The following is a 25,820-nucleotide window of genomic DNA, read 5'->3' as shown; positions in this document are numbered from 1 at the left end:
ACAGGCCCTGGGTCCCAGTCCCGGCGGGGCCTGGGGTCCTCCCCACCCCCACGCGCTGCTCGCCGCTCCCCAGACCCCCCTCCTTTTCCTGACCGCCGCCCCCGGCGGCTGGCGCGGGAGGTGCAGCATGCGGCAAAGCGCTTTGCATAAATTATGCTCATGACGCAGCAGCTAAAAAAATCCAAGTAGCAGAAGGAGGGAAAGGGGGGGAGGGAGGAGGGGGCGAGGAGGGGACTGCACCTGGCCGCCCCCGCCCCCGGCGTCCCGGCCCGCGCGTGGCCCGCAACCCACGGCCGCTCCGCTCTGCCAACCCCGGCGGGGGGCTCAGGGGGCGGCGGGTCCCGAGTGGCTCCGGGCCGAGCGAGCCGGGCCGAGCCGCTCCGGCTTCTTTGTCTGCGGGCGGCCGCCCGGGCCGCGGCCCCCTGGCATGGGCCGGGGGATGAGTGTCTAGTCCGTGGCCGCTGGGCAGCCGGGGAGCGGGAGGCTGGGCTTCGGGCTCCGGTGAGTAGCGGGGTCCGGGGCGGGGAGGGCTTTGCACGGAGGGGGAGGGGGCCGGGCAGGGGAGGTTTCGAATTTGGTTAATATGCAATGCCCGTAATTAGCATAATTTATATATTTATGATAAAGAGAGAAAAAGGCGCGGGGCCGGGGCGGCGGGCTGCGGCCCGGGAGGCTGGAGCTCTGGAGTCCACGGCCGCGCTCTGTCCACCTGGGGCGACAGACCCCGGGCCGCGCCCTGGTTCCCGGTCCCCGCGGACACTCGTGGAGTGGCGGCCGCCGGGTGGACGCCCTGCCCTGGAGAGGGGCGGGATGTCGGGGAGAGGTGCGCAGAGCCCTGGATCCTGGGACGCTTGGGTTCCCTGGCGACATGTCACCACTACTCCGGAGAAAGGGCTGGTGGGACTCTGGGGCAGGGACGGGACCTCGCTGTTGCTGGAAGGATGGGGGAATGGTGGGAGGGTCACCGTCGATCGGAGCGTGAGCACTTCATAAATATTTAATGACAGTATTAGTATTAATAATGTCATAAAACGGTCCCACTATCTCCTCCCGGGACATCTGCACCTGGCAAGGCTGAGGGATCTGCAGAGTGGCTCTTAAGCCACTTCAGCGCCAAGATCACCTCCTCGGCTCGGATGGGAAGCCCAAAACCTTTACCGAGTAGTCACAGCGCCTGGGAGCTTCACTAGGCCAAAGACAGGAAGCTCCTAGCAGACATAGAGAAACTGTAGCCTGTTTGCTCTTTCGAATTCCTTGCTCACAAAAATAGGAGGTTGGTTCCGGTTCCATGCATATATGCGGTCACTTTGGCAATCTACAGCAGCCACCCCTGCAAACGAGCTTGCTGGGTGCGCATTCCATTTTGATTGAAGTTTGTGCTCGGGATGATATTTCTATGACTCGGGACCTCTTTGCGTATATAAAGCACAATCACATTCATTCCTTCTTTGGTTCTTTAAAAAAAAAAAAAAAACAAGCAAACAAACAAACAAAAAAACCCCACAGCGAGTGCTGGGCTCAGACAAAGCCCCACCTGTCCTGGAATGAGCAAGCTGATCACAAACACAAAACAAATCAGGTAATGCCAAGGTGGGGGCGGGGGGGCACGCTGGTTTTCTCTCTTCTTCCTAAAGGCACTCACTATATGGCAACTCAGAAAAGTAAGGCTGCCGTGCACAGCTGTAACCCCAGCAACCCGGGATGAAGCAGCAGGAGAATCAAAGATTAAAGCTACACAGTGAGACCATGCCTTAAAAACTAAAGACAAGGGGTTGGGGATTTAGCTCAGTGGTAGAGCACTTGCCTAGCAAGCGCAAGGCCCTGGGTTCGGTCCCCAGCTCTGAAAAAAAAAAAAAAAAGAAACAAACAAAAACTAAAGACAAACAAAACAAAACAAAACCTCAAGCCAAGCACCAACTTCAATAAATGTAAGACAAAAAGGGGTACTGGCTTGATGGCTCAGCAGGTAAAGGCATTCGATGCCAAGCCTGGCACTCTAAGTGTGGTCCTTGAACCTCGCATGGAGAAGTAGAGAACTAACTCTTGTAAGTTGTCTGGTCTCCACACACAAGCTGTGTGAGTGCGCCATGGCACAGATACATACACGCACTTAAGTAAAACATGTCAGAAGGGAGGAGGAGGAGGAGGAGGAGGAAGAGGAGGAGGAGGAGGAGGAGGAGGAGAAGAGGAGGGGTTAGGGATTTAGCTCAGTGGTAGAGTGCTTGCCTAGCAAGCGCAAGGCCCTGGGTTCGGTCCCCAGCTCCAAAAAAAAAAAAAGAAAAAACGAAAAAGAAGAAGAAGAAGAAGGAGAAGAAGAAGGAGAAGAAGAAGGAGAAGAAGAAGGAGAAGAAGAAGGAGAAGAAGAAGGAGAAGAAGAAGAAGAGGCATCAACATCAGGCAGTGGTTGTGCACACCTTTGATCCCAGCACTAGGGAGGCAGAGGCAGGTGGATCTGAGTTCGAGGCCAGCCTGGTCTACACAGAGAATCCCCGCCTCAAAAAAACCAAAGAAACAGAAAAGGGGAAAAAAAAAAAGAAAAAAAGAAAGGATGAAAAAATCTGGAGCCAGAGCTCAGAATAGAGAGCGTTACATCTCTCTGTTCATCAATTAAATCTACACACACACACACACACACACACACACACACCCTGCTCTAAGGATGGGAAGGACAAGATACATATGACGAATTAGAAGAAAGCGATGCTATTTGTGGTACCCAACAGTACATCACTTGCCTAGCATGCACAAAGGCGAATTCAAACTCCAGAAGTGAACATTTAAAAAATAATAAAAGAAAAGAAAGAAATATGTCTTTTAAGGGTTTTCTGCTTCAAGAAGAAAAGAAAAGGGGTTGGGGATTTAGCTCAGTGGTAGAGCGCTTGCCTAGCAAGCGCAAGGCCCTGGGTTCGGTCCCCAGCTCCGAAAAAAAGAAAAAGAAAAAAAAAAGAAGAAAAGAAAAAAATTCTGTTTAAAAAAAAAAAAAGGCTAGGCGGTGATGGTGCAGATCTTTCATCCCAGCACTGGAGAGGCAGAGGGAGGTAAATCTCTGGGAGTTCAAGGTCAGCCCGGTCTACTTAGTGAGTTCCAGGACAGCTGAGGCTATGCAGAGAGACCCTGTCTCTGAGAGGGGAGGGGGAAGAAGAAGAAACTGGTATAAACTCATATTCCTCTTCAAGACTTATTTTGACATTATAACATTAGTACTTGGGCAGTGACTCCATGAGAGAACACATGCTTCCGTACACAGGGCCATAAATAAACAAGTAAATAAATCATAATAGTAATCTTTTACATTTCATAATATGTTATGATTTAAAACATCTTCTATGAGTGCTTTATTTCAGTTAAAATATAGCCATAATAGGGCTGGGGGCATAACTCTGTTGGGATAGTACCTGCCCATTCATTCCCAGGGCTCCATCAGCTAAGTGTGCACCTGTAACCTCAGCCCTTGGGACTGGAAGGCAGGAGGACAAGAGGTTTGAAGCCATTTTCAGCTGCATGGGGAGTTCCAGGCCAGCCTGGAATACATTGCAACCTTGTCTCAACAAACAAATCAACCAAAACAACAATAGTAACACTTGCACGTGTTTGCCTGTTAGGCGCTATTGAAAATGCTTGATGCTTGACGTCAATGGTTCTCAACCCTTTTGAACAGCGGTCAAGTCTTCCGCAGCTGGCATAGTTCAGATATTTACATCGCTATTCCTACAGTAGCAAAATTAGAGTTAGGAAGTTGCGATGAAATAATTTTATGTTTGAGAGTCACCACAACATGAGGAAGTGTTTTAAAGGGTTGCAGCATCGGAAGGATTGAGAACCTTTGTCTTACATAAATATTACCAACTCAAATCTGGACATAGTGGCACAGGAGTGTAGCAATCACATGACTAAACCTAGTTACAAGGAGAAACCCTGTCCAGAAAAATGTTAGAGTGGGGACTAGGGATTTGGCAATCCTTGAGAGCAAGTTCTGTTCCCAGCACCACATGGCCCCTCCCACCCGCCTGTAAACTCCAAGGCAGGGAAATCCACAGAGAAAGCAGGTGAGGGTGACCCCAGGCTGGAAAGGGGAGTGCCAGCAGTTTCTACTGTGGATGTAAAATCCCTTTTAGGGCATTGAAAATGCTCTTGAACCAGAAGTGCTGGTGGCCATGCAACATTGTAAATGTATAAAATTCCTCTGAAATGCACACTTTAATTAAAATGATTCAAGTGGTAGTGCCTGCCTTCAATCATAGCACTCTAGAGGCAGAGGCAGGTGGCCGTCTGAAGTTCTAGGCTATCCTGGTCTACATACTGAGCTCCAGTCTGGCTAATACTAACTAGGGAGACCCTCTCTTTCTCTCTCCTCTCAAAAAAAAAAAAAAAAAGTTAAAGTGGATGTCAGTGATGAGTGCTGGCTACCACACTCCGAGCCTTGAGTTCTATCCCCAGCATCACAAAAAGAGAGAGGAGCAATTCAATAAAATGGTTAAACTGGTGAGTTCTCTATCGTGTGAATTTATATTTGTTGCAGCTGCTATATCAAAATACCATAAATTGGGTATCTGAGTTCAGCTCAAGACGCTGCAAGTGAGGCAGTCCTAGGTCAAGTTGACCTGGCAGCATCTGTTTCCTCTGAAAGGAATGCTGTCTTGTTGTGGAGACTGCCTCAGATTACTGTAACCCTCTGGGAGAAGGAATCTCAGGGTTGGGATTCTAACTAGGAACAGAGAGGGGCACAAGCTTCAGACCACAGCAGAATCCGCCTCTATTTAAAGGGGTTGTGGGGCTGGGGATAGAGCTCCATATGCTCGTGAGCTTTGGATTCAGTCCCCATAATGCCCAAAACAAAAAAATCTTACAGGAGAAAAAAAAAGAAAAAAAAGTAAGTTAGGGGCATGGGTCACTATCTTGGGTTTCCTCGACTGTGACGTCATGGCAGTAAGTCCCACTCCCCTGAGTAGGGCTGAGTAATAAGTCAGTATCACATAAAACACTCATCCCGGACTGAATGTCAACTAGTGTCCTCCAACACAAATGTCTAACCAGTTGGCCTTTCCCCCCTTTTTCTATTCCTTCCTTCCTCCCTCCCTCCTTCCCTCCCTCTTTTCTTTCCTCCCTCCCTCCCTTCTTCCCTTCCTCCCTCCCTCCCTTCCTCCCTCCCTCCCTTCCTCCCTTCCTCCCTTCCTCCCTCCCTCCCTTCTTCCCTCCCTCCCTTCCTCCCTCCCTCCCTTCTTCCCTCCCTCCCTTCTTTCCTTCCTCCCTTCCTTTTCCCTCCCTCCCTCTCTTCCTTTTTTTTTTTTTTAACAGCTCCAGCCAGATAGTCTGTCTTCACATGGGGCTCCCTGGCTCTTGCTTGCCACACCCGGCAAGGCCATCCACGGCTGGGAACATACCCCTTCCTGTGTACAGGCCAACGTGGTCCTTGAACCACTGCTGCAGAGCTGGTTTTGTGGAACCCATCACAAGATCAGAGGGTCCGGGGGATGTTGGGAGAAGCAGTCTAGGAAGCAGGATCTTTAAGAATAGCTCCTGTGTTTGAGCTCACCCGGTGTAATTCTGTCTCTGCTGCTCTTCAGGAAGCCTCCCTAGGGAAACACTGATCCCCACACCCCTCTCACCTTTGCCCGGGGTTCTGGGTCTATTAGTTTCACCTTGGGTTTTCCTGGGTTGCTGTCACCCTTGGACAGGGAGTGGGATTCCTGAGGGATGGACACCTGGTCCTCTCTTTCCCTTGCCATCCAAAACATGGGTAAAGTGTTCTCTTGGGATGTGAAGAGTCTTCCTCCTGTCTACCACCACCCCTCTCCGGAAAGGCAGGGTTTCTCTGTAGCCCTGACTGTCTAGAACCTGCTCTGTAGACCAGGCTGGCCTTGGATTTACAGAGACCCGCCCTCCTCTGCCTCCTGAGTACCAGGATTAAGGGTTTGCACCACCACTGCCTAGCTAGAGTGGGAGGGAGTCTTTAACGTTCTTAGACTCTTGCCTTCCCCTTCCCTGGCCTCTCTGCCCGCCTGACCTTCTGTTTCTGACTTCTCCAGATAGTCCAACATCACATCGTCGTGTCCCACCAGCCTGTACTTTTCTACTCCTATCCAGGATGCACTAGGTGTGGGCTGGAGCCCCCCCCCCCCTTCGGTGACCATGGATGCTGGAGCTGGATCTGACTCATCTCTGACTGTCAATGAGCAGGTATCTTTCAGGGTGAGAAGCGGGGCTTCGAGGGTCCTGACTCAGGGGTGGTGTGGCCAAGGGAGACAGACATAATGGGGCCTCATTTGTCTCTTATTAAAGTTTATGGTCGCTCCAGTCCACCTGTCCAGAGTGAGTGTCAGCTAGGGTCTCTGGGGTTGAGTTTGGGATTTTAAGTAGTAACAGGGTTTGAGTCCTATGTCCTCTTCTGGCCTCTGAGGTCACTATATGCACGTGGTGTATGTACAGACATACATGCATGCAGGAAAAACACCCATACACATAAAATCAAAAGTGAGATCTGAAAAAGACTATTAAAACACACAAATACTGCTAAGAGTTTGAACATGTGGTTTAGATTTTTTTTATGTTTCTATGTATTTTCTATGTTTTCTGAAATGAATGTTTGTTCCTTAAAAGAAGAAAACAGACCAGCATCCTCGAAATGCAATCAGCATGAAGTCCTTCACAGATCTGTCAAAGGACGTGCTTTGGAACATGTTCCTTCTTCTGGATGATTCTCCCCAATGCCTTTCTTTTTTTTTTTCTCGGAGCTGGGGACCGAACCCAGGGCCTTGCACATGCTAGGCAAGCGCTCTACCACTGAGCTAGATCCCCAACCCCTCCCCAATGCCTTTCTAGTAGAATCTGTGGCTGCAGCCAGTTCTCAGGGAACACTGTGGGAGTGGCTCCAGGCACAGCTCATGGGCAAGGAAGGCTGACACACAGCTTTTTCCCCTGTGGAATTCACCTGGGATTCCTAAGGGCCAGGATGGCCCATTTAAGCAATGGCATGAAGAAGACCTTAGTGCAGGTGTTTGAGCAGGCCTCATGGAGGGCACCGTGGCCTCTAGAGAATGCCTGTGATAGACAGCTCACAGGGTCAGGGCGAGGCAGGAGAAACTACGTTTTGGTAATTGACTTCTTGACCTTTTTTGGGGGGAAATTAGCTTGCGGGGAAATTCTGGTATCCTGAGTTTAAAAGTTACTCAAGGGCTGGAGAGACGGCTCAGTGGGTAAAACCATTTAGGGCATGAGACAACCAGAGCCTCAGATCCTCAGAGCCTGCATAAAACGCCGGATGTGGTCTTGTGTGTCTGTAATCTCGGCCTTCCTGCCATGAGCCGAGAGAACATCTGGAAGCTGAAGGGAGTGCAGAGCCTGGCTTGAGGGAGAGAGACCCTGCCTCAGCAAAGTGGAAGAAGAGAAAGAACGAGCTCCTGACAGTTGCCTTTGAATCCACATAAGCGCTGCGGCACACGTGTATGCGTGTGTGCGGGTGCACACACACACTCACACACACTCACATACTGGCACACGAGTGCACACACACTCAGTCACACTCACACACTGGCACACGCAAGCACACACACTCAATCACACACACTGGCACACGCATGCACACACACACTCAATCACACACAGGCACACGCGTGCACACACTGGCACACTCATGCGCACACACACACTCACACACACTCAGTCACACACACACTGGCACACATGTGCAAACACACACTCAGTCACACACACACTGGCACACGCACACACTCACACACACTGGCACACATGTGCACACACACACTCAATCACACACACTCAGTCACACACTCAGTCACACACACACACTGGCACATGCGTGGACACACACTCACAAACACACACACTCACACACTGGCACACGCGTGCACACACACACTCAGCCACACACACACTCACACACAGGCACACGTGTGCACACACACACACTGTCACACGTGTGCACACACACTCAGTCACACACATACACACTGGCACATGTGTGCACACACACACTACTATGAAGAATACAATTTCAAGGTGCTGGACACTACAGAGCACCACCTCCCACACTCTCCCTCTGGCGAGCCTCCAGGTGATCTCTAGGGACATTAGGACAGATCTCTGCTGGGTCCCTATCTTCTTATGGGTAGTACCAAAATCTCAGCTGCTGAGAGAGAGGATGCTCTCACAAGCTTGCTGGACGAACCCTTTCCCACTTCCTGAGCTAAGTATGACAAACAAACAAACACGTCCTGGTGGATTGGCTTTGTGCAGCTTTTCTCTCTGCCGCTGGGCTACTTCTCACAGCTCCTTGCTGGACATCAGGGACGGTAGCCCAGGTTCTAGCAGTCTCACGGCATACCCCATTCTCTGGATAGAAGCTTTGCTCTCCGAGTCCTCCACCCTTCTCCTAGTCATTCCCAGAGCTGTGTACCCTTTCCCCTCACTGTTCCCATCCTCTGTTTGCAGGTCATCGTGATGTCAGGCCACGAGACCATCCGCGTGTTGGAAGTTGGAGTGGATGCCCAGCTCCCAGCTGAGGAGGAGAGCAAAGGACTGGAGAGTGTGGCAGCTGATGGCTCCCAGAGTGGGGGCCCTGCTGAAGCCAGGGGCCCTGCTGGGGAAGCTGGGTCATGTGACCCAGACCATTCTGCAGAAGCAACAGGTATTAGGTTATTCTTTAAACTGCTACTGGGCCCAGGTGGCATTGGGGTCTTATCCTTCTGCCCACGTGGCTTCTGGCCACCAGTTTCCAGGGATACCCTGCCCTTGCATTGTATCTGGGATTGTGTTTCCTTGCGGTCTCACCCAGATACAAGTTCAGCCTAGAGAGGATCTTAGATCCACACCAGACTGAACCCCCCCTTTCATCAAGCCTCTGGCTACTTGGCTGTCTGTTTCCTTTTGTCTTTTAAACCCACCAAGTTTAACTGTGGTTGCTTGCATGAGAGCGAGTGAAGGATTAGTTTCTCGGAGGTGGACAACTTACCAGGGGCTATCCAGCCGGAGAAAGTGACTTCTCAGTACCTAATGGGCCATAACTCCTTAGTGAGGGGCGAGGCTCCACAAACCCCTTGTCCGTGCATGATGTAATGGCGACAAGCCTCGTCTTGTGAAGAGCCTGTGCAGGTAACAACAGCTTCGTTAGTCCCTACGTGCAACAGCTGTGTCCCGTCCAGAAAACACCTTTTCACAGCCCTGCCCCCTTTTACATTCTTCCAGCTTCCTCTTTTGAGACATTCCCTAAGCCTTCTAGGAGTGATATGGATATGCCTCTTTTGAGATACTCTCTAAACCTTCAAGGAGCAAAAAGGATGTGTCAGTCAGAGCTGACCTCTCCACAGTCACTCACTCTCCACACTTTTGACAGTTGTGAGTCTCTGAATTAGCCACCACCCCCTGTCAAAAGACGTGCCGGAGAATGAGGTCACTCATGTCATGACCAACAGTTGGTCCTTCTGTTCCTTGTCCTTCTCTAGACTGGACATCACATGCAGGCACACGTATGTAATAAATCAACCCATGGAAAGAAGCCCAGGAGAGGCTCACCATCTAGAGAAGCGGGACATTTGTTTTAAGGTCCTCCTGTCAAACTAGGACCATAGCTGCAGTGTGTCACATCTCGCTAGTCCTAGAATATAGGAGGCCCAGGCAAGAGAATAGAGAACTCAAAATGAATTCAAGACCAGCTTGGGCTACATACTACCTAAAAAAACAAACCAGGGCACACCTGTAAGCCCACTGCCGGACTTCACGAGGCACTATCTTCAAAACCCGAAACAAGGTGAAGTAGGAGACACACGGGGTCCTACAGACCACTTTATAGAAGGCAACACCCCAGAAGCACCAGCAGGACACTTGTTTCCTACAATACCCCTGAGTTAGATTAGCTGGCTTTTGTTTTGAGATGAGGACAAAAGGGGGTCTCCTTCTGTAGCCCAGGATGGTTTTGAACTTAGCCTAGCCTTGAATGGTTGCAAGATATTTGATCACACTATGAGATTGTATTGTCTGGAAAAACTGTGGTGTGGCTCAACCGCAGCACACACATTTAATCGAGGAGCTTTCTGTTTAGTGTAAACAGAATTAAATAAACTCCACCATAGGTCAAGAGGCTGAGCAGGCAACTAGTTGACAGGGAGTAAACAGGAAAAAACAAAAGCCATAGAGAGTGAGAGGAAGTCAGGAGGATGGATGCAGAGACACAGGAAGCAGAAAGGGGGACATTCAGTCTGAGAGTTTATGAGCTGGCGAGGAGGGAGAACTTCCTTTTCCCTTTGGGATGTCAGCAGTGGAGGAAGGTCAGCTGGGTGCTTTCTCTGCCTCTCTAAGCTGGCAGGCTTTTACCAGAGCATCTGGGCCCTGAGTTTCCATTTGTAAAATTGAAGGACTGAGATTGTGTTTAAAAACAACATTGAGGGGCTAGAGAGATGGCTCAGAGGTTAAGAGCACTGTCTGCTTTTCCAGAGGTCCTGAATTCAATCCCCAGGAACCACATGGTGGCTCACAACCATCTGTAATGGGATACAATGCTCTGTTCTGGTGTGTCAGTGACAGGATGTCCATATACATTAAATAAATAAATCTTAAAAAAAAAAAAAAACAACATTGAATCCTCAGCAGCCCTCTTGCCTCAGCCCTGCCCAGTGCTCCAGGGGCAGGGACTATGGGTGCCGGCCACACACCTGTCCAAAGGCAGAGAATACAGGTGCAGGCCAAATACCTGTTCAAGGCCAGGGACTACAAGTGCAGGCCACACACCTGTCCAAGGGCAAGGATTACAGGTGTGGGCCACACACCTGTCCAAAGGCAGCGACTACAGGTGCAGGCCAAATACCTGTCCAAGGGCAGGAATTACAGGTGCAGGCCACACACCTGTCCAAGGGCAGGGATTACAGGTGCTGGACACCTGTCCAAGGACAGGGATTACAGGTGTGGGACACCTGTTCAAGGGCAGGGATTACAGGTTCCGGACACCTGTCCAAGGGTGTGTCTACCATCATGCTGTACCTCCAACCTTAGATTCCTGTTATTGTCTGGTTTATAAAATTATAGGTTTTGTCTCGCTGTTCTGTGGCCATGATGTGGTTTCCTGGCAAGGCACCCCAATTTCTGGATTGGCCAAGCAAGAAAAGGTGAAAGGTTGCCGTTCATGGACCTTTCTTTTGGAAGCTCACAGAAACTACCCACCTTGACTTCAGGCTTCTCAGCATAGCAGAAGAAGCCAAGTGGCCTGTGCAGCTCTTATGACTCTACACCGGGACAGTGATGTGCCCAGTTTTCAGGGGGTTTGCACTTGCAGGACCTGCCCCTTCTCCAAGCTTCTAAAATGATGGCTTGAATATGGGACTAAGTCCAGCTTCTCCTCCCTGACATACATTTGCTGCAGGCTCTGTGACCGCTATGCTACAGACCACAGACCACAGTGTCCTACAGAGCAATGATGGGCTGGGAGCCAGCTTTGCAGAGACCTACATTTCTTTCCACTCAAGGTGGGAAGACGGCACCTACCTTGTAGGTCTGGCCCAGGGCTACCCAGCTTCCTAGTCATTACTAGCAACACATGGGAAGTTGCCCATGGGTCAGGGAAGGTTACCAGCTCTTCCGTCCTAGGCTACACGCAGAAGGACAAGATGGCCACCCCTCCACTCACTCTTGTTCTCCTTTCTCCTCCATCCCGTGTGAAGTGAAGTCACTGCCCGGAATCCCTCCGAGTCCTGCCCCAGCCATCGCTACCCTCAGCCAAGCCCCAAGCCAGCCTCAGGCATCACAGACCCTGACACCACTGGCCGTTCAAGCTGCCCCCCAGGTAAGGACCCCACCAGGGAGCAGGACAGAGGGCAGTGGGCAGGAGCAAGCACGGAGGAGGGGCATGAGGCATGGGGTCGGGGACCGCATGAGGCTGTGGCTTGAGGGAGGGCCCGTCCTACTAGGTACCTCTAGGTTACCCCTGCCCCAGACCAGGCCCATTGGAAAAGAGGGTGTGCATTCTCTGGACAGTTTCCTTGGGTCCTGACAGGACTGGCGTGAACTCTTTCCTGAGAGAATTTGTGCCTATCCCATGATGAGAGGAGTGAGCGCCCTTGTCAGTCCCTCCTGCACACGAGTTAATGAATGGATGGCCCGTCTTCAGTTAAATTATAAAACTGCCCAGCCACTTAAGAGCTGCCTGTAGAATTCCGCAGGCCAGAAGAGCCTGCTTGACCTCTGGTCCATGCACTGACCTCTTCTGGTCAAGGGCGCCCTCTACCAGAGCTTCTTAGAGGCCTCTGTGGACTCTTGACCACTTGTTCCCTGGACCAGAAAACAGCAGACATACCAAATGGTCAGCTCTGATAGCACACATACAAGTGACATTAAACAGACTGAGGAGGTTGTACATATATAAATACACACACATACACACACATATGTATACATATATATCATATATGTATATCTAGTGCCTGGGACCATGCTCTGTCCTGGAGGCAGGCCTGGGCCTTTTCCTGGTCAAGTTCTCTGCACACAGTTTATACATATGTACATGTATATATACATGTATACATATATATCAACGATTAATGAAAAAAGAGGCCATGACATTGAAAGAGAGCAAGGAAGGGTACAAGGGAGGGGGGCGTGATTATATTATGATCTTAAAAAAATAAAGGAAATATTAAAAGAAAGCAGACACTGGACATGCCAGCATGGGCCCAGGGACGGTCTGAGAGGCACTAGAAGGTGGGGTGGAGGAGGCCCCTGCATCCTGCTCTGCTCGGAGGCAGGCCTGGCTGTTTTCCTGGACAGGTTCTCTGCACGTGGTGTAGAGTGGTGTAGAGTGATCCGGGCACCCACAGGCTTAGTTAGGCCTTCCGCTGGGCCGCTTTGCTCACCTCCGGCCTTTGCCCCGGTGCCCTCAGATGCTTGCTTGTGCTCAGCTGGGTCCGAGAGACCCTTGTTTGCGCTGTCTGTGGATGTTGATTTTTTTTATTGTTATTATTTTTCTTTTCTTTTCTTTTTGAAATCTCGTTTGCTCTTGCAGGTCTTGACTCAGGAAAGCTTAGCCACAGTTCTGACAGGAGTTATGGTGCCAGCAGGGGCTGTTACTCAACCTCTTCTTATCCCCATCGGTATTACAGGTCAAGTGGCTGGGCAGCAGGGGCTGGCCGTGTGGACCATCCCTACAGCAACTGTGGCTGCCCTCCCAGGACTGACTGCGGCCTCTCCCACGGGGGGAGCTTTCAAGCCACCTTTAGCTGGTCTCCAAGGTAACGGCAACTCTCCCCAGGACTGCATCAGGCCCCCACCACCCTATGCCGCAGCCCCTCAGCGGGTATTTACCGTGCTGGACTCAGAACACGCGCGCGGCCCACCTCGGGGCAACAGCCCTGGATTCTGGATCCAGTGTCATAGGCACCCAGCCACAGAGCTGCTGCACTGGCTCGGGACTCTAGGCCAGGATACCAGGCTGGCCAGCAGGCCTGCCTTCCTTCAGTCAGCTGCCTGAGACTGTTCCCCCCACCCCCAAAAGCACCTACCCCATGACCAGCAAGAAAGACTGCAAGAAGATTCAACTTCTGGCTCTCGAACCTACACGTCTACTGACCCGAGGGAGGGGGGCAGTGAGAGATGTTGCATGTACCAAGCCCTTCAAGAACCAAGGGAATTGCAGCTGCCCCATGCCCGCTGGCCCCAGTGGGGGCATTTTCGTGCCAGATCCTTTGGGACTGGAACTGTGCCTCATCGTGGCTAGGCGCTTGAGCACCTCTGTCTCTCTGCCTTGCTCCGTAGCAGCTGCCGTGCTGAACACCGCCCTCCCGACACCTGTACAAGCTGCCCCACCAGTCCAGGCCTCCTCGCCCGCCCAGCCCCGGCCACCAGCTCAGCCCCAGACGCTGTTCCAGACCCAGCAGCTGCTACAGACCACGCCGGCCATACTCCCACAGCCTACTGTTGCCACCGTTGCTGCCCCCACCCCCAAGCCAGTGGATGCTGCCCCACAGATCACCGTCCAGCCTGCAGGCTTCGCTTTTAGCCCAGGGATCGTAAGCTGCTGCCCTCACCCGGGACTGACGAGGGATGGACCAAAGCTTGGGCCAAGGGTGGAACGTCCCCCACAGTGGAGGATCAGCTCCTTGAACACAGCCCTTCCAGACACATCAGCAAAGATGGGCTCCCATTGAGGTCTTCTCCTTATGCCTGTCAGTCTGTCCTACCCAGACTAAAGCAAGCGACAGCTGGGGAAATGCTCCAAGCCAGAACCAATGGACTAACCTTGGGGGTGGGGTACACAGGGGCTGCAGACTAGAACTGCCTGAGGTTCACAGCTTCATGCTGGCGTCTGTCCAGCGTGGGAGTAGAGAATTCAGGCATGACAAGGAGCACATTTGTCCCTCTAGTCTGGCCATCTACCCTCTCGGATCTAGTCGGAAAGATTTCTGCAGCAGTGCTCCCCTTCCCTGTGACTGTGCTCCCCTTCCCTGTGACTGTGCTCCCCTCCCCTATGACTATGCTCTTCCTCCCCTGTGACTGTGCTCCCCTTCCCCAAGACTGTGCTCCCTTTCTTTCAACTGTATTTCCCCTCCTGTGACTGTGCTCCCCTTCCCAGAGACTGTGCTCTCCTGTGACTGTGCTCCTCTTCTCTGAGACTGTGCTCCCTTCCCCCAAGACTATGTTCCCCTTCCCAGAGACTGTGTTCCCCTCCCCTATCACTGTGTTCCCCTCCCCTGTTACTGTGCTCCCTTCCCCTGTGACTCTGCTCTCCTCCCCTGTGACTGTGCTCCCCTTCCCCATGACTGTGCTCCCCTTCCCCGTGACTGTGCTCCCCTTCCCCATGACTGTGCTCCCCTTCCCCGTGACTGTGCTCCCCTCCCCCGTCACTATGCTCTCCTCCCCCGTGACTGTGCTCCCCTTCCCCGTGACTGTGCTCCCCTTCCCCGTGACTGTGCTCCCCTTCCCCGTGACTGTGCTCCCCTTCCCCGTGACTGTGCTCCCCTTCCCTGCTATCCCCCTGTACTTGTCTCCCTAGTCTTGAGTACCAGCCAGTGGACTAGAGCCTGCAGCCCAGTACCCTCAGCCCTCTTCCCTCTCTGTGCCCTTTCTTGCCTCTCGGTCTCTGAGCAAGGCTCTTCCTCCACCCACAGATCAGTGCCGCGTCCCTTGGGGGACAGACGCAAATCCTGGGCTCCCTCACTACAGCTCCAGTTATTACCAACACCATTCCCAGCATGCCCGGGATCAGCAGTCCGATCCTCACCAATGCTCAGGGACAGGCAAGTGGTCAAGTATGGGACTGAGAGCTGGGGTTGTGGGGCAGCCGGCAGCGAGGAAGGGCATCAGGCTGCTGTTTCTGGTGGCAGCTCCCCACTGATGTGACGAACAGGTTGGGGAAGAGCTACCCCTCTATCCTGGCTCTGCTAATTCTAATGAGGGGATTTGATTCACAGAGCGCCCGGGTGTGGGCAGGCTCATGCTAGGCACCCTCTCATGTATTAACTCACTTTGTTTTGAGGACAAATCTACCAGGGGATCCTTTGTTTTATGGGACAGAGTGTGGAATTCAGAAATTAAACCACATAGCTAAAATGTGGCAGAGCAGCAAAGAGCACACACACACACACACACACACACACACACACACACACACACACACACACACAAAAGCCTTTGCCTGCTCCACCACTGCTCAGGGACAAAGTAAAGAAAGGAACCCCTTGGGTGTGCATCCTTTACTGTGGAAGCAGAAGCCAGAAGCAGTTTCTCCTAGTCTGCATGGGGATTTGGAATGGTGATCCTGGGTGCTCCCTTCAGACTCGGGGCCCATGCCTTATTTTCTCCCAGGTTATTGGAGCACTTCCATGGGTAGTGAACTCAGCCAGTGTGGCCACACCAGCACCAGCACAGAGCCTGCAGGTCCAAGCTGTGACTCCCCAGCTCTTGTTGAATGCCCAGGGCCAGGTGATCGCAACACTAGCCAGCAGCCCCCTGCCTCAACCTGTGGCTGTCCGGAAGCCAAGCACACCGGAGTCCCCTGCAAAGAGTGAGGTACCAGCACTTGGGGCGTGGGTGGGCACGGGAAGGAGATCCTGTCTGTCATTGCTACTTCCCTCCGAAATTTCTAGGAGACCAAGACATTTCTCAAAAGTGAGGAGTGCTCCCCACGTCCTCAAAGAAGGCTCATACGAGGGCACACCTGCCCTGCCCAGGGAAACAGCACCCATTCTCAGCCCACCACACACCACACACTGGGTGGGCACTGGGGCTTTGGCTCTTCTGCAGTTTCTGTTCTAGAAGAGAACGGGTGCAGGTTATATTCCGCGGGCTAAGGGTACAAAGAGGGCTGAGATTTGTTTACTAGCCTTAGGTGGGAAGCTACTTAGGTAGCAGCTCAGTGTTGCAGACGACCACAAGTCAGCGTCTGGAAGACTACAGAGGAGGCATGCATAAGGACGCTGTGACAGACCGGAGGTCAGGATAGCGTCACAGGGAGAGGATGAGTGTGGATGTAATGCGTGTCGTCTCTGGGAACTGGGGCAAGCAGGGCATCGCCAGAGCATGGCTCTCCGACTCGTGGGTAGTGTCAGAGTGTCCTGCAGGGCCGGGATTCTCCAATAGCTCTAAGCGAGACCCAAGGATGTGCTGAGCTCCCGGGTGACGTTTAGGCCCGAGATTGTCTAATACGTTGCCTCCGCGACGCTTGTAATTAAGCCCTCAACCTCATCTTTAAGACAGAGGTCATAGAAATTCCTACTAAGTTAGTGCATGTCTGTAATCTCAACCTGGGCTGTAGGGGGAGTTCGATTCCAGCCTGGGGTATGGGGTCCTGTCTAAAACAACAACAACAACAACAACAACAAAAAAAAAAAAAAAAAAAACCTAATTTAGAAGTTTATGAATGTTACACCACGGAGTTGACACGTGGGCATACAGTTAGCTTGTGACAGTAGTTCTGACTGTTTTTTAGGGGAGCTGCTGCTGGGGTTTCGGTGGCTGGTAGGTGTGTATCTTGGAAACCACTGACTGGGTGGGATCAAGGATTGGCTGCTGTGAGGCATGGACTCTTGTATCCAGTTAAATCGGCAGCTTAAGCTTTCCCCTTTTCCCTCTGTTGTCTAGGGTCTTGTACATGCCTAGGGTAGCATCCGTGTGCGTTCCCTCAGCCTTGGAAGTTCTAGGGAAAGACTAGGGCCAGTGGCCTGGGGAGTAAGGGGCAGGTTTGAGAGCTGGCAGGAGGCAGAATCCAGGAAACTGAAAAATCCAGGAAAAACCTGCATTTTCTAAAAAGCTTATGGGTGGGTTTTTTTTGTTGTTGTTGTTGTTGTTTTGTTTTGTTTCATTTTATTTGGTTTTGTGACAGGGTTTCTCTGGGTAGCTCTCTGGCTGTCCTGGGACTTGCTGTGTAGAGCAGGCTGGCCTAGAATTCACAGAAATCTGACTGCCTCTGCCTCCCGAGTGCTGGGATTAAAGGTATGGTATCACACTCAGGTGTTTTTGTTTTAAAGTCATACTAATAATGCTAATTTCAGATATGTGTAGCTTTTCCTGACCGTAAATAAGATGTATAACTTTAGTGGGCATTGTGTTATGGGTCGTATAGAAAGCAAAAATCGGGCTGGGTAGATGGGTTGGTGGTGCAGGTGCTTGTGTGTATGTGAGGACTGGAGTTCAGGTCCCCAGCACCCAGGTCAATGTTTTGTGCGTGTGGTAGCCCATCTGTAATTCCAGCACTTGGAAGGCAGAGGCACAGGATCCCAGAAACAGGCTACTAGCCAAAGCACATCAGTGAGCTCCGGGCTCGGCTGAGAGCCTCCGCTTTGGTGAATACCATGGAAACCTTTCAGTGTCAGGCTCAGGGCTCCACCCTCGTGCATGCACACATGTGTATCCACACACACATGTGCATGTGTGCACACACAGCACAGACACGTGAGAGAAAAAGCAAGAATCATGACAGGTGTGGTGACACACACCTGCAATCCCAACATTTGGGAGGTGCAGGCAGGAGGATTACAAATTCAAGGTCAGCCTCAGACACAGAGAGATCAAAGCCCGTTCATTGTGGATGCCCCAGACAGCTTACAGTGTTGCTTTGTGGTGACCCACAGGTGGGAGAGCCTGGGTAGGTAAGAACTCCATGTCCATTTCTGCCCTGGTGCTACTTCACCCAGGGAGTCTGACCCCCTGAGTTAGGCAGGGATAATGGGGCTTGTGTCTTTCCTCATAGGTGCAACCCATCCAGCCGACACAAGCCGTGCCCCCACCTGCTGTAATCCTCACCAGCCCAGCTCCAGCACTCAAGCCATCAGCCTCAGCTCCCATCCCAATCACCTGCTCAGAGACACCTACAGTCAGTCAGTTGGTATCAAGTAAGTGATTAAGAAGAGGAACGTGGGGGCTGGGGATTTAGCTCAGTGGTAGAGCGCTTGCCTAGGAAGCGCAAGGCCCTGGGTTCGGTCCCTAGCTCCGGAAAAAAAAGAAAAAAGAAAGAAAAAAAAAGAAGAAGAGGAATGTGGAGGCTGGAGGGATGGCTCAGCGGTTAAGAGCACTGACTGCTCTTCCAGAGGTCCTGAGTTCAATTCCCAGCAACCACACGATGGCTTACAACTGTGTGTAATGAGATCTGATGCCCTCTTCTGGTGTGTCTGAAGACAGCCACAGTGCACATATATAACAAATAAATCTAAGGAAGAGGAATGTGAATCTGGGGTGCCTGATGCCTGTGTAGTTCCAGTTACTCAGGAGGCTGAGACAAGAGGAGTCTTTGAGTCCTGGAGTTGCAGGATGCTTAGTGAGGCTTTGCCTCAAACATATCCGTAGATTTCTGGTGTCCAAAAGGAAAAGGTAGAGGCACAAAGTGGAAAGAGAACTTTATGTTTTCTTTCACATTTAGTTATTTGTTTGGGAGCTAGGGCTGGGGCATGAGTATCTACAGTGTATGTGTGGGTCCCCGGGGATTGAATTCAGGTCCTCAGGCTCAGTGGCAAGCGTCTTTACCCTTGGTTCCTCTACCAATATGTGACGTTTGTATCTTCTTTCCCGTTGAGTTGGTGATGGACGCAGTGTGGAGGTGGAGGCTGCTTAGTTGTCCATTCCGTTACACCTTGCCACTGGCTGGCTCCGTGTGGCCTCTCACCCAGTTCTGAGGAATATAGAGGGCAGACGGACGTGTCTGACTGAGACCGGACTGGAGCAAGGAGCCTGGGAAAGCCTCAGCAGTTAAACCTAAGGGAATTTGAAAATAGATCTCTTCAGTGGGTCATTCCAGGGCCCGTTCCTTCAAGTCATGCTTGTCCAGGGGGCATGGTGACACGGCTCTTTTGATAAGTGTCCTAGTCCCCTTTGCTGTACCAGTACACCCTCATTTTCATGCATGTCCCGTTTGTCCCTCCCTCTGGCCTAGAACCGCACACTCCGAGTCTGGATGAGGACGGGATCAACTTAGAAGAGATCCGGGAGTTTGCCAAGAATTTTAAGATCCGGAGGCTCTCCCTGGGTCTGACACAGACCCAGGTGGGCCAGGCTCTGACCGCAACAGAGGGGCCAGCCTACAGCCAATCAGCCATCTGCAGGTAAGCGTGGTTATCCCAGGATAAAGCCAGGGCCTGCTTCACACCGTCGATGGCTCTTGTGGGAATCCAGGCATCAGCTCTTCCTGTGTTCCCCACCTTTTCTTGCTGATTCCTTCCACATAAGGAAGATTCCCCAGGGAGGGCACAGACACTTGGAGTAGCCAAAGACCGACCCAGGCTTTCTGAAGTTTAGACCCCAATCCCGAGTACTTAGATGTTCTTCTGAGAGAGCCCAAGACCTGAGCCCATTGAAGAATCTTAGCAGGAGAGGGAATTGCTCATTAAGCTGGTCTATTTTGGCCCTCAGCTAGTCAGTACCCCGGTGTGCTGCTAGCTGCCTTGCCTCTCACGCCTGCCAGGTCAGCTCAGCCTGAAGGAGCAGCCGGTCTTTTTCTTGTTGCTGCCATGGGAGCACAGAGAGGAGAGTGATCCTCATCTCTGAGGGGCCTCTAAGGACTTCCAGTCATTTGAGGGTGACCGTTCCTATCAAGTTAGCACACACTTATTGTTTCCCTGCATAGCGGGGGCTGTGTCTCTTTGTCGAGGCCTGGGATATATAAAGTCCGAGGAATCTAGGCTTTGAGGGGCCAAGAGGGGACACAGGATAGGAGGAGAGCTACCCTATGAGCACTGCTTTTCCCTCGTGGGAGATGTATTGAAGAGACAGCTACGTATCTCTGCCCATCTCCAGGTTCGAGAAGTTAGACATCACACCCAAGAGTGCCCAGAAGCTGAAGCCGGTTTTGGAAAAGTGGTTGAACGAGGCAGAGCTCCGGAACCAGGAAGGCCAGCAGAATCTGATGGAGTTTGTGGGCGGCGAGCCCTCCAAGAAACGCAAGCGGCGTACTTCCTTCACACCACAGGCCATAGAGGCTCTCAATGCCTACTTTGAGAAAAACCCCCTGCCCACCGGCCAGGAGATCACCGAGATCGCTAAGGAGCTCAACTATGACCGTGAGGTGGTGAGGGTCTGGTTCTGTAATCGACGCCAGACACTCAAGAACACCAGCAAGCTGAATGTCTTTCAGATCCCCTAGGGCTCGGGGTCAGCGTGTTCCTTGTGCGAATCCCTCAGCAGTCAGCTGAAGTCACTGAGTGGCAGTACTGTGGGCAGCTGTGCTTGCCCTCGGTCATGAGACTCCACCTGTGCATGTGTGTCAATGCCTGCCTCTTCTGCCCACATATGTCACACCCTGGGGAGGCCCGAGGGGCTGCATGAGAGCCCTAGGCTCTGGGCTGGGCATGTGGAAGGAGGGGGTTGGTGGGGTCCTTAGAAAAGCACTTTGCCGAGGTGGTTTCTGAAGGGTGAATTCTGGTTGAGAACCAGGAAGGCTCTGTCTTTGGGGCAGGGCCGTAGCAACTCTTGGGGACAACTGTGTAGTGGCTCTTGGTTTTGGTGACGTCCTTTCCCCCTTCCCCTCACTCCTCTGTGGCTGTGCCGGTGTGACAACACACCGGGTGGAACTGCAGCCTCACACTGCCTCCCTTCCTCTGAATATGGGCACACTGAACCCCCTGAAAGGACTGAGGAATCCAGAGAGTCGTGGTGTGCTGCTCAGACCCACTGTCTGCCTTGATCTCGAGGGATGAAGGTTCCCAAACTGAAGCCAGGGGGTTGGAAACCCTAGGTTAGGAGCTGTGAGGCCTCTCCCTGGGTCCCAGTGGTGGTGATATTATGCTAAGTCGAGTCAAACCAAGTTGAAAGGAAGCTAGAGTGAACTCTCCAGCCCTGGAGAGTGTTAGGTCTGCGGCAGGTCTGGAATTTATAAAGTAAATAAGGCCACCCACCCAGATTTTCATCTAATTTTCGTTTGCAGCTGTCTTCCGACACAGGGGTATGCGAAAGGGCTTGGGAAACTAACGCATACAGCGGCAGAGGATATAGATTCTGACTTTCTCCCTCTCTTGTGCCCTGACCCATCTCAGTCCACTACTGAGACGTCTTCAAAGGAGCAAACTGATCGATAAACCAGACGGTGAGGAGCTGGCGTAGGGAGGAAGACAGTATCCAGATGGATGATGATTCGGGAGGTCTCTTGTTGAGGCTGACTTATAACTCTAGTTTTGTTTGTAACTTTTACGTCTTGGAGGTCTCCAAAGACCACACTTTGTCCAGTTGTAGACCAAGTCTGTGTGTGAGCAATGCCCCACCCCTCCACCTCCCCACTCCCGTGCTCCTCTGAGCCAACAGTGCCCAGGTCAGGCTTCCCTCACTCAGTAGGTGATGGCAATCGGGGGACTGGCAACACATGGAAACCAGCTTCCAGCCACAGAGAGGCTAGCCAGATGTTTTACTTCAGTGCATTGCCCGGGAATGTAGCTCACTGGGAGGGAACTTAGCAAGTACAAGGCTCTAGAGTCAGTCTGTAGCACCGAGGGGAAAGGGATTCCCCCAGTATTTGATTTCAAGAAGTCGGGAAAGAGCTAAGACGTTCGCTCAGATAACCCCCCCAACAAGTGGCAGGTGTCGACTATCTTGCACTACTGGGGTTGGTTTGTTGGGTTTTTGTTTTGTTTTGTCTGAGATAGGATCACACTTAGCTCAGGCTAACCTCGAACTTGTAGTTGAAGATGACCTGATCCTCCTGTCTCCACCTCCCAAGTGCTGGGATTGCAGTCACGTTCTGCTGTGCCTGGCTCTTCTCACTCCATAGCCTTACGGAGCCCACTCTCTGGCTGATGTCGACATCACATGATCTACCCTGAGGAAACGACTCTCAAACAAGGACACCATGCAGTCTCCGCTGGTCCCGGTGCAGAGACACTAGGACCCGGCTTCCTCTAGTGTTCTCTTTCCTGATGACTGTTAGTCCCTCTTGGGTCCTGCAGTGCCAGTGTGGAGGACCTCTTGGTAACTCTGACATGGAGAGGAGGGCAGTTGTGTGTTGATTCACCACACCAACACACACACACACACACACACTGCTGCATTCCGACTAAGGAAACCTGCTGAAGTCTGTCAGGAATAGGAGACAAGTACGCAGCTTCCCTGACCCTGGCTCCCAAGAAGGAATATGTTCCCAGAGCAATGCTAGGTCATGTGATTACCAACCAGCCTCCATGAGATGGGAAGTTAGCTTAGAGTCCCGAAACTTAGCAAGGTGATGCCCTCGAGAAAATCAAATGCAGCTTTTCTTGCTCAAAACCGGCACTCAGGAGGTTATACACAGTGCAGCCATGCTGTGGACGCCGGAGAGGGTACCATCTGTTCTGTGCGTGGGGGTGGGGAATCTCGAACCACTGGTCTAAATTAAGCCTGGCCATGCGGCGTTCTCAAACCATCCTTCATCTAAATCTGTCTTCCCAAGGCTGGGCTAGAATGAACCATTTTCTCCTGTGTTGGAAAGACGCACGGGTCTTTCAGGAGAACAGTAGCAGAGCCCACATGTTTACTGGCTGGACTACTCAAGTAAGGGGTGCAAGTGTATAAAGCGTTCCCAAAGTGGGGTCCGCTTTGGCCTTTGACCTCTGCCCCTGTCCCCCAACCTAAGCCACTGATCTACATACAGTCTTTGTTATTTTGGGTAGCATTAGACTCTAAAAACGTTAGCAGTTTTATTTTGAAAGCACCTTCTCAGACTTAAGCTCGAGCTCCATGGCTCTCTCGCCTTGGAAAGGGGAGAGTGGGAGGAAGTGGTTCAACTGTATGGTTGGTTTGTTTTAAGCAATGGGAAACCAAACTCTCTGTGGCCCCGCTGAGTCAGCTGCGCCCTTCGACCCTGCACTATGGCACTTCACTCAAGCAAAGTTCACAGAAGAAACTGGTCACATGAACCGTGAACGCACGTGAGTTTGGCATGAGAACACCTGATGTGTCTGTGTTCTTGGAAATCCAGTCAACTTCCTATACCCAGGACTCCTTTCCCGCCTGGTGGGCCGCCTCCCACAGTCTCCCGGCACGGGGGGCACCGCCCACGAAAGCTGGAGAGGAGGATGGGGGAGTACTGCCGTAGCGTGTGAATAAACAGTATTTTTTCTTTCGTATTTCTCTGGCTATTTCGTTGCTTCCAAATAAGAGGGAGCCAGTGGCAGAGGCCAAGGATGCGTCATGGCTGCCTTTGCTGTTGGCTTGCCTAGCGGCTACAGCTCAGCGCCTGGATTACCTAACTCCAGAAGATCCCTCTTGATCCCCTCAGCCCCGACTCTCCTACGGGGCTGAAGTGTGAAGGGTTAAGGGGCCATGCCCTTTCCTACAGAATAAACTGCCTTTCTGGTACTTAGGGTCCCAGAATCTCCCGCAGAGCCTACATTTGAGCCCCTCTTTTCTGCAGCAGATTGTGTCGTTGTCGGGGGGGGGGGGGGGAGTACTTCCTGTTTATAGATTTAGGCTGTAACAAAATTCCTCATCTTGAGAAGCCTCTGGAGTTTCCCGGGGGAGCCCTGTGAGGGCTTCTTCCTGAGAGATGGACACACGCTCCCTCGGGGATCTCTTTAAAGGGCTCTCTACCCTCATGACCTATTCATAGCATTAATAGCTTGATTCATACAGCTCTTTATTAAAATGTGGCCGCCTGCTGAGTGGGGCTTTGCACTCTTTCCCCAGCCTGCAACTATTTGGGACAGACCTACCTGTGAGTTTAAAGCTAGGAGATTACAGTTGCTAGGAGGAGTTCCCTCCCCCTCCTGGGAGGGGTGGGTATCCATGCTGTCTTCCCTCCCTCGAAGTGCTCCCACTTCTCAGCCAGCCTGGTGTGTATGTGTCTGAACCGTGTGAGCCAAACTGGCAAGAATAAGATAGCTCATCCACTCCAGGTGGGTTCTAGATCATTCTAGATCCACTTCTGTGACCAAGCCCAAGGGGTTAATGGATGTCCAAGATTCTGCCCAGTGGGGCACAAGGTAGGTGTTCGGTAATTGTCAGATGGGAAAGTAAACACGATTTCTCCATTTGCCTTCAAGGAAATACTGAGAGCAGGGCTGGAGGCTTCTGGGGAGAGCAGGCACAGGACTCTACTTAGCTCTGCAGCTTTGGGCTGTGAACGAGGGAACAAAGGGAGTCTGCCCTGAGGCAGACAGCTTGCACCAGCAGAGTCCTGGGAGTTCTGCCACAGACCAGCTGAGCGTGGTTTTTGGCAGTTGGCTTGAAAGATTTTAGACTTTAGAGGAAAGCGGGGTAGGTTTGTGGAAGGCTGCAGGTCATTGCCCAATGGATGGTTTGGAAGGGGAATTTTTTTTTTTTTCCGGAGCTGGGGACCGAACCCAGGGCCTTGTGCTTGCTAGGCAAGCGCTCTACCGCTGAGCTAAATCCCCAACCCCGAATTTTTTTTTTTTTTTTTGGAGCTGGGGACCGAACCCAGAGCCTTGCGCTTCCTAGGTAAGCGCTCTACCACTGAGCTAAATCCCCAGCCCCGAATTTTTTTTTTTTTAATGTGCTGGCAAGGTGGCTGGTTTGGGGGACTAGAGAAGAGGGGAGAAGGAACTTGCAGGGCAGTGAGATTTTCTGAATCTTTCAGCTACCAGGCCCTTAGAAAAGCTCACTAGGCCAGAAAGGCTGCTTCTGGGGCCTGTGGAAGACTGGGGCTAAGAGTGAATGAAGGCTAAGCTGTTGGTCCTTACAAAGCTGCCTGGGTTTTCTGTTTGTACCTGGAGGAAAATGCTAGGGGTTCACAGAAGAATCCAGAAATGTTGATTGGCCAGAATCCTCAGCTCAGATTGGTCAGAATCCTCAGTGCTGAGTCAGAAGGGAAGCCTGAAGGACAGAAAGGTTATGCTCCACGAGGCCCAAGTCCTCAACACTGCCCTCCTCGGCACTGCCCTCCTCGGCACTGCCCTCCTCGGCACTGCCCTCCTCGGCACTGCCCTCCTCGGCACTGCCCTCCTCGGCACTGCCCTCCTCGGCACTGCCCTCCTCGGCACTGCCCTCCTCAGCAGTAGCTCATCCAAATGGAACACAGCCTGCCCTGAGACACAGGCCGCCCCAGCCTGACAGACTCCACTCCCTTTCCCTTCCCACTAAAACTAAGAGTGACATTGGAGTTCCAGGATTGGAAACAGGGATCCCTGGGGCTGCAACACCCCAGAAATTCAGCAACAGCTACCTTCAGGCCAAATTTCTGTACTCTCATTAATACCGCCTATGAAAGCAGGGCTCCTGTCAAACATAATAAAGACGGCTAACGAAGGTCCAAACGCCTTTTTCTGTGGTGACGTCGGCAATGATTCTGAGCCTCACAGGCGAGTCTACCTCAAACCTCTTCCCGCAAAGGAAACTTACCATGAGTGGTCTGTTTCCCTAGGTTACGTTCTGAACTGTCTGGAATGAAAGCGTCGAGGTCTATCCAGGGGTGTCCG

General features: G+C 52.0%; 1 protein-coding gene and 1 long non-coding RNA gene across 13 annotated transcripts; one reads left to right on the top strand and one right to left on the bottom strand.

Moving 5' to 3' along the window:
* Window positions 1-14: 14 nt before the first annotated feature.
* Window positions 15-23,513, top strand: Pou6f1 (POU class 6 homeobox 1). Of its 12 annotated transcripts, none has more exons than XM_039078246.2 (11): window positions 15-501; window positions 6,085-6,177; window positions 8,449-8,644; window positions 11,667-11,788; window positions 13,004-13,229; window positions 13,753-14,006; window positions 15,105-15,233; window positions 15,802-16,005; window positions 18,185-18,326; window positions 19,361-19,529; window positions 20,221-23,513. In XM_039078246.2, exons 2-11 carry the CDS (start codon window positions 6,130-6,132, stop codon window positions 20,564-20,566), a joined length of 1,836 nt encoding a protein of 611 aa, XP_038934174.1. In that variant the 5' UTR covers window positions 15-501; window positions 6,085-6,129; the 3' UTR covers window positions 20,567-23,513. The 12 variants fall into 12 exon arrangements, 11 of the variants coding, with proteins under 11 accessions (XP_038934174.1, XP_038934171.1, XP_038934172.1 ...); XM_039078243.2 differs by having other exon boundaries at window positions 6,085-6,189; XM_039078244.2 differs by having other exon boundaries at window positions 6,027-6,189.
* LOC120093736 (uncharacterized) lies at window positions 18,818-25,820 on the bottom strand. Its single transcript, XR_005487422.2, has 3 exons — window positions 25,744-25,820; window positions 25,113-25,218; window positions 18,818-19,182 (listed from the first exon to the last, which is right to left on the bottom strand). It is a non-coding gene; the product is annotated as an uncharacterized LOC120093736 (long non-coding RNA).

The sequence above is a fragment of the Rattus norvegicus genome, chromosome 7 (assembly GCF_036323735.1).
Source record: "Rattus norvegicus strain BN/NHsdMcwi chromosome 7, GRCr8, whole genome shotgun sequence".
NCBI classification, from domain to species: Eukaryota; Metazoa; Chordata; class Mammalia; order Rodentia; family Muridae; genus Rattus; species Rattus norvegicus.
This window is presented reverse-complemented; position numbering and strand designations above follow the sequence as displayed.

What these genes read in the sequence shown, in the direction of transcription:
- Pou6f1 (XM_039078243.2), top strand. Translation starts at nt 6,130, where the DNA reads ATGGATGCTGGAGCTGGATCTGACTCATCTCTGACTGTCAATGAGCAG. An exon ending in TCGCTTTTAGCCCAGGGATC is followed by an intron (nt 14,007 to 15,104) that starts GTAAGCTGCTGC and finishes CTCCACCCACAG; the next exon opens with ATCAGTGCCGCGTCCCTTGG. An exon ending in TCACCAATGCTCAGGGACAG is followed by an intron (nt 15,234 to 15,801) that starts GCAAGTGGTCAA and finishes ATTTTCTCCCAG; the next exon opens with GTTATTGGAGCACTTCCATG.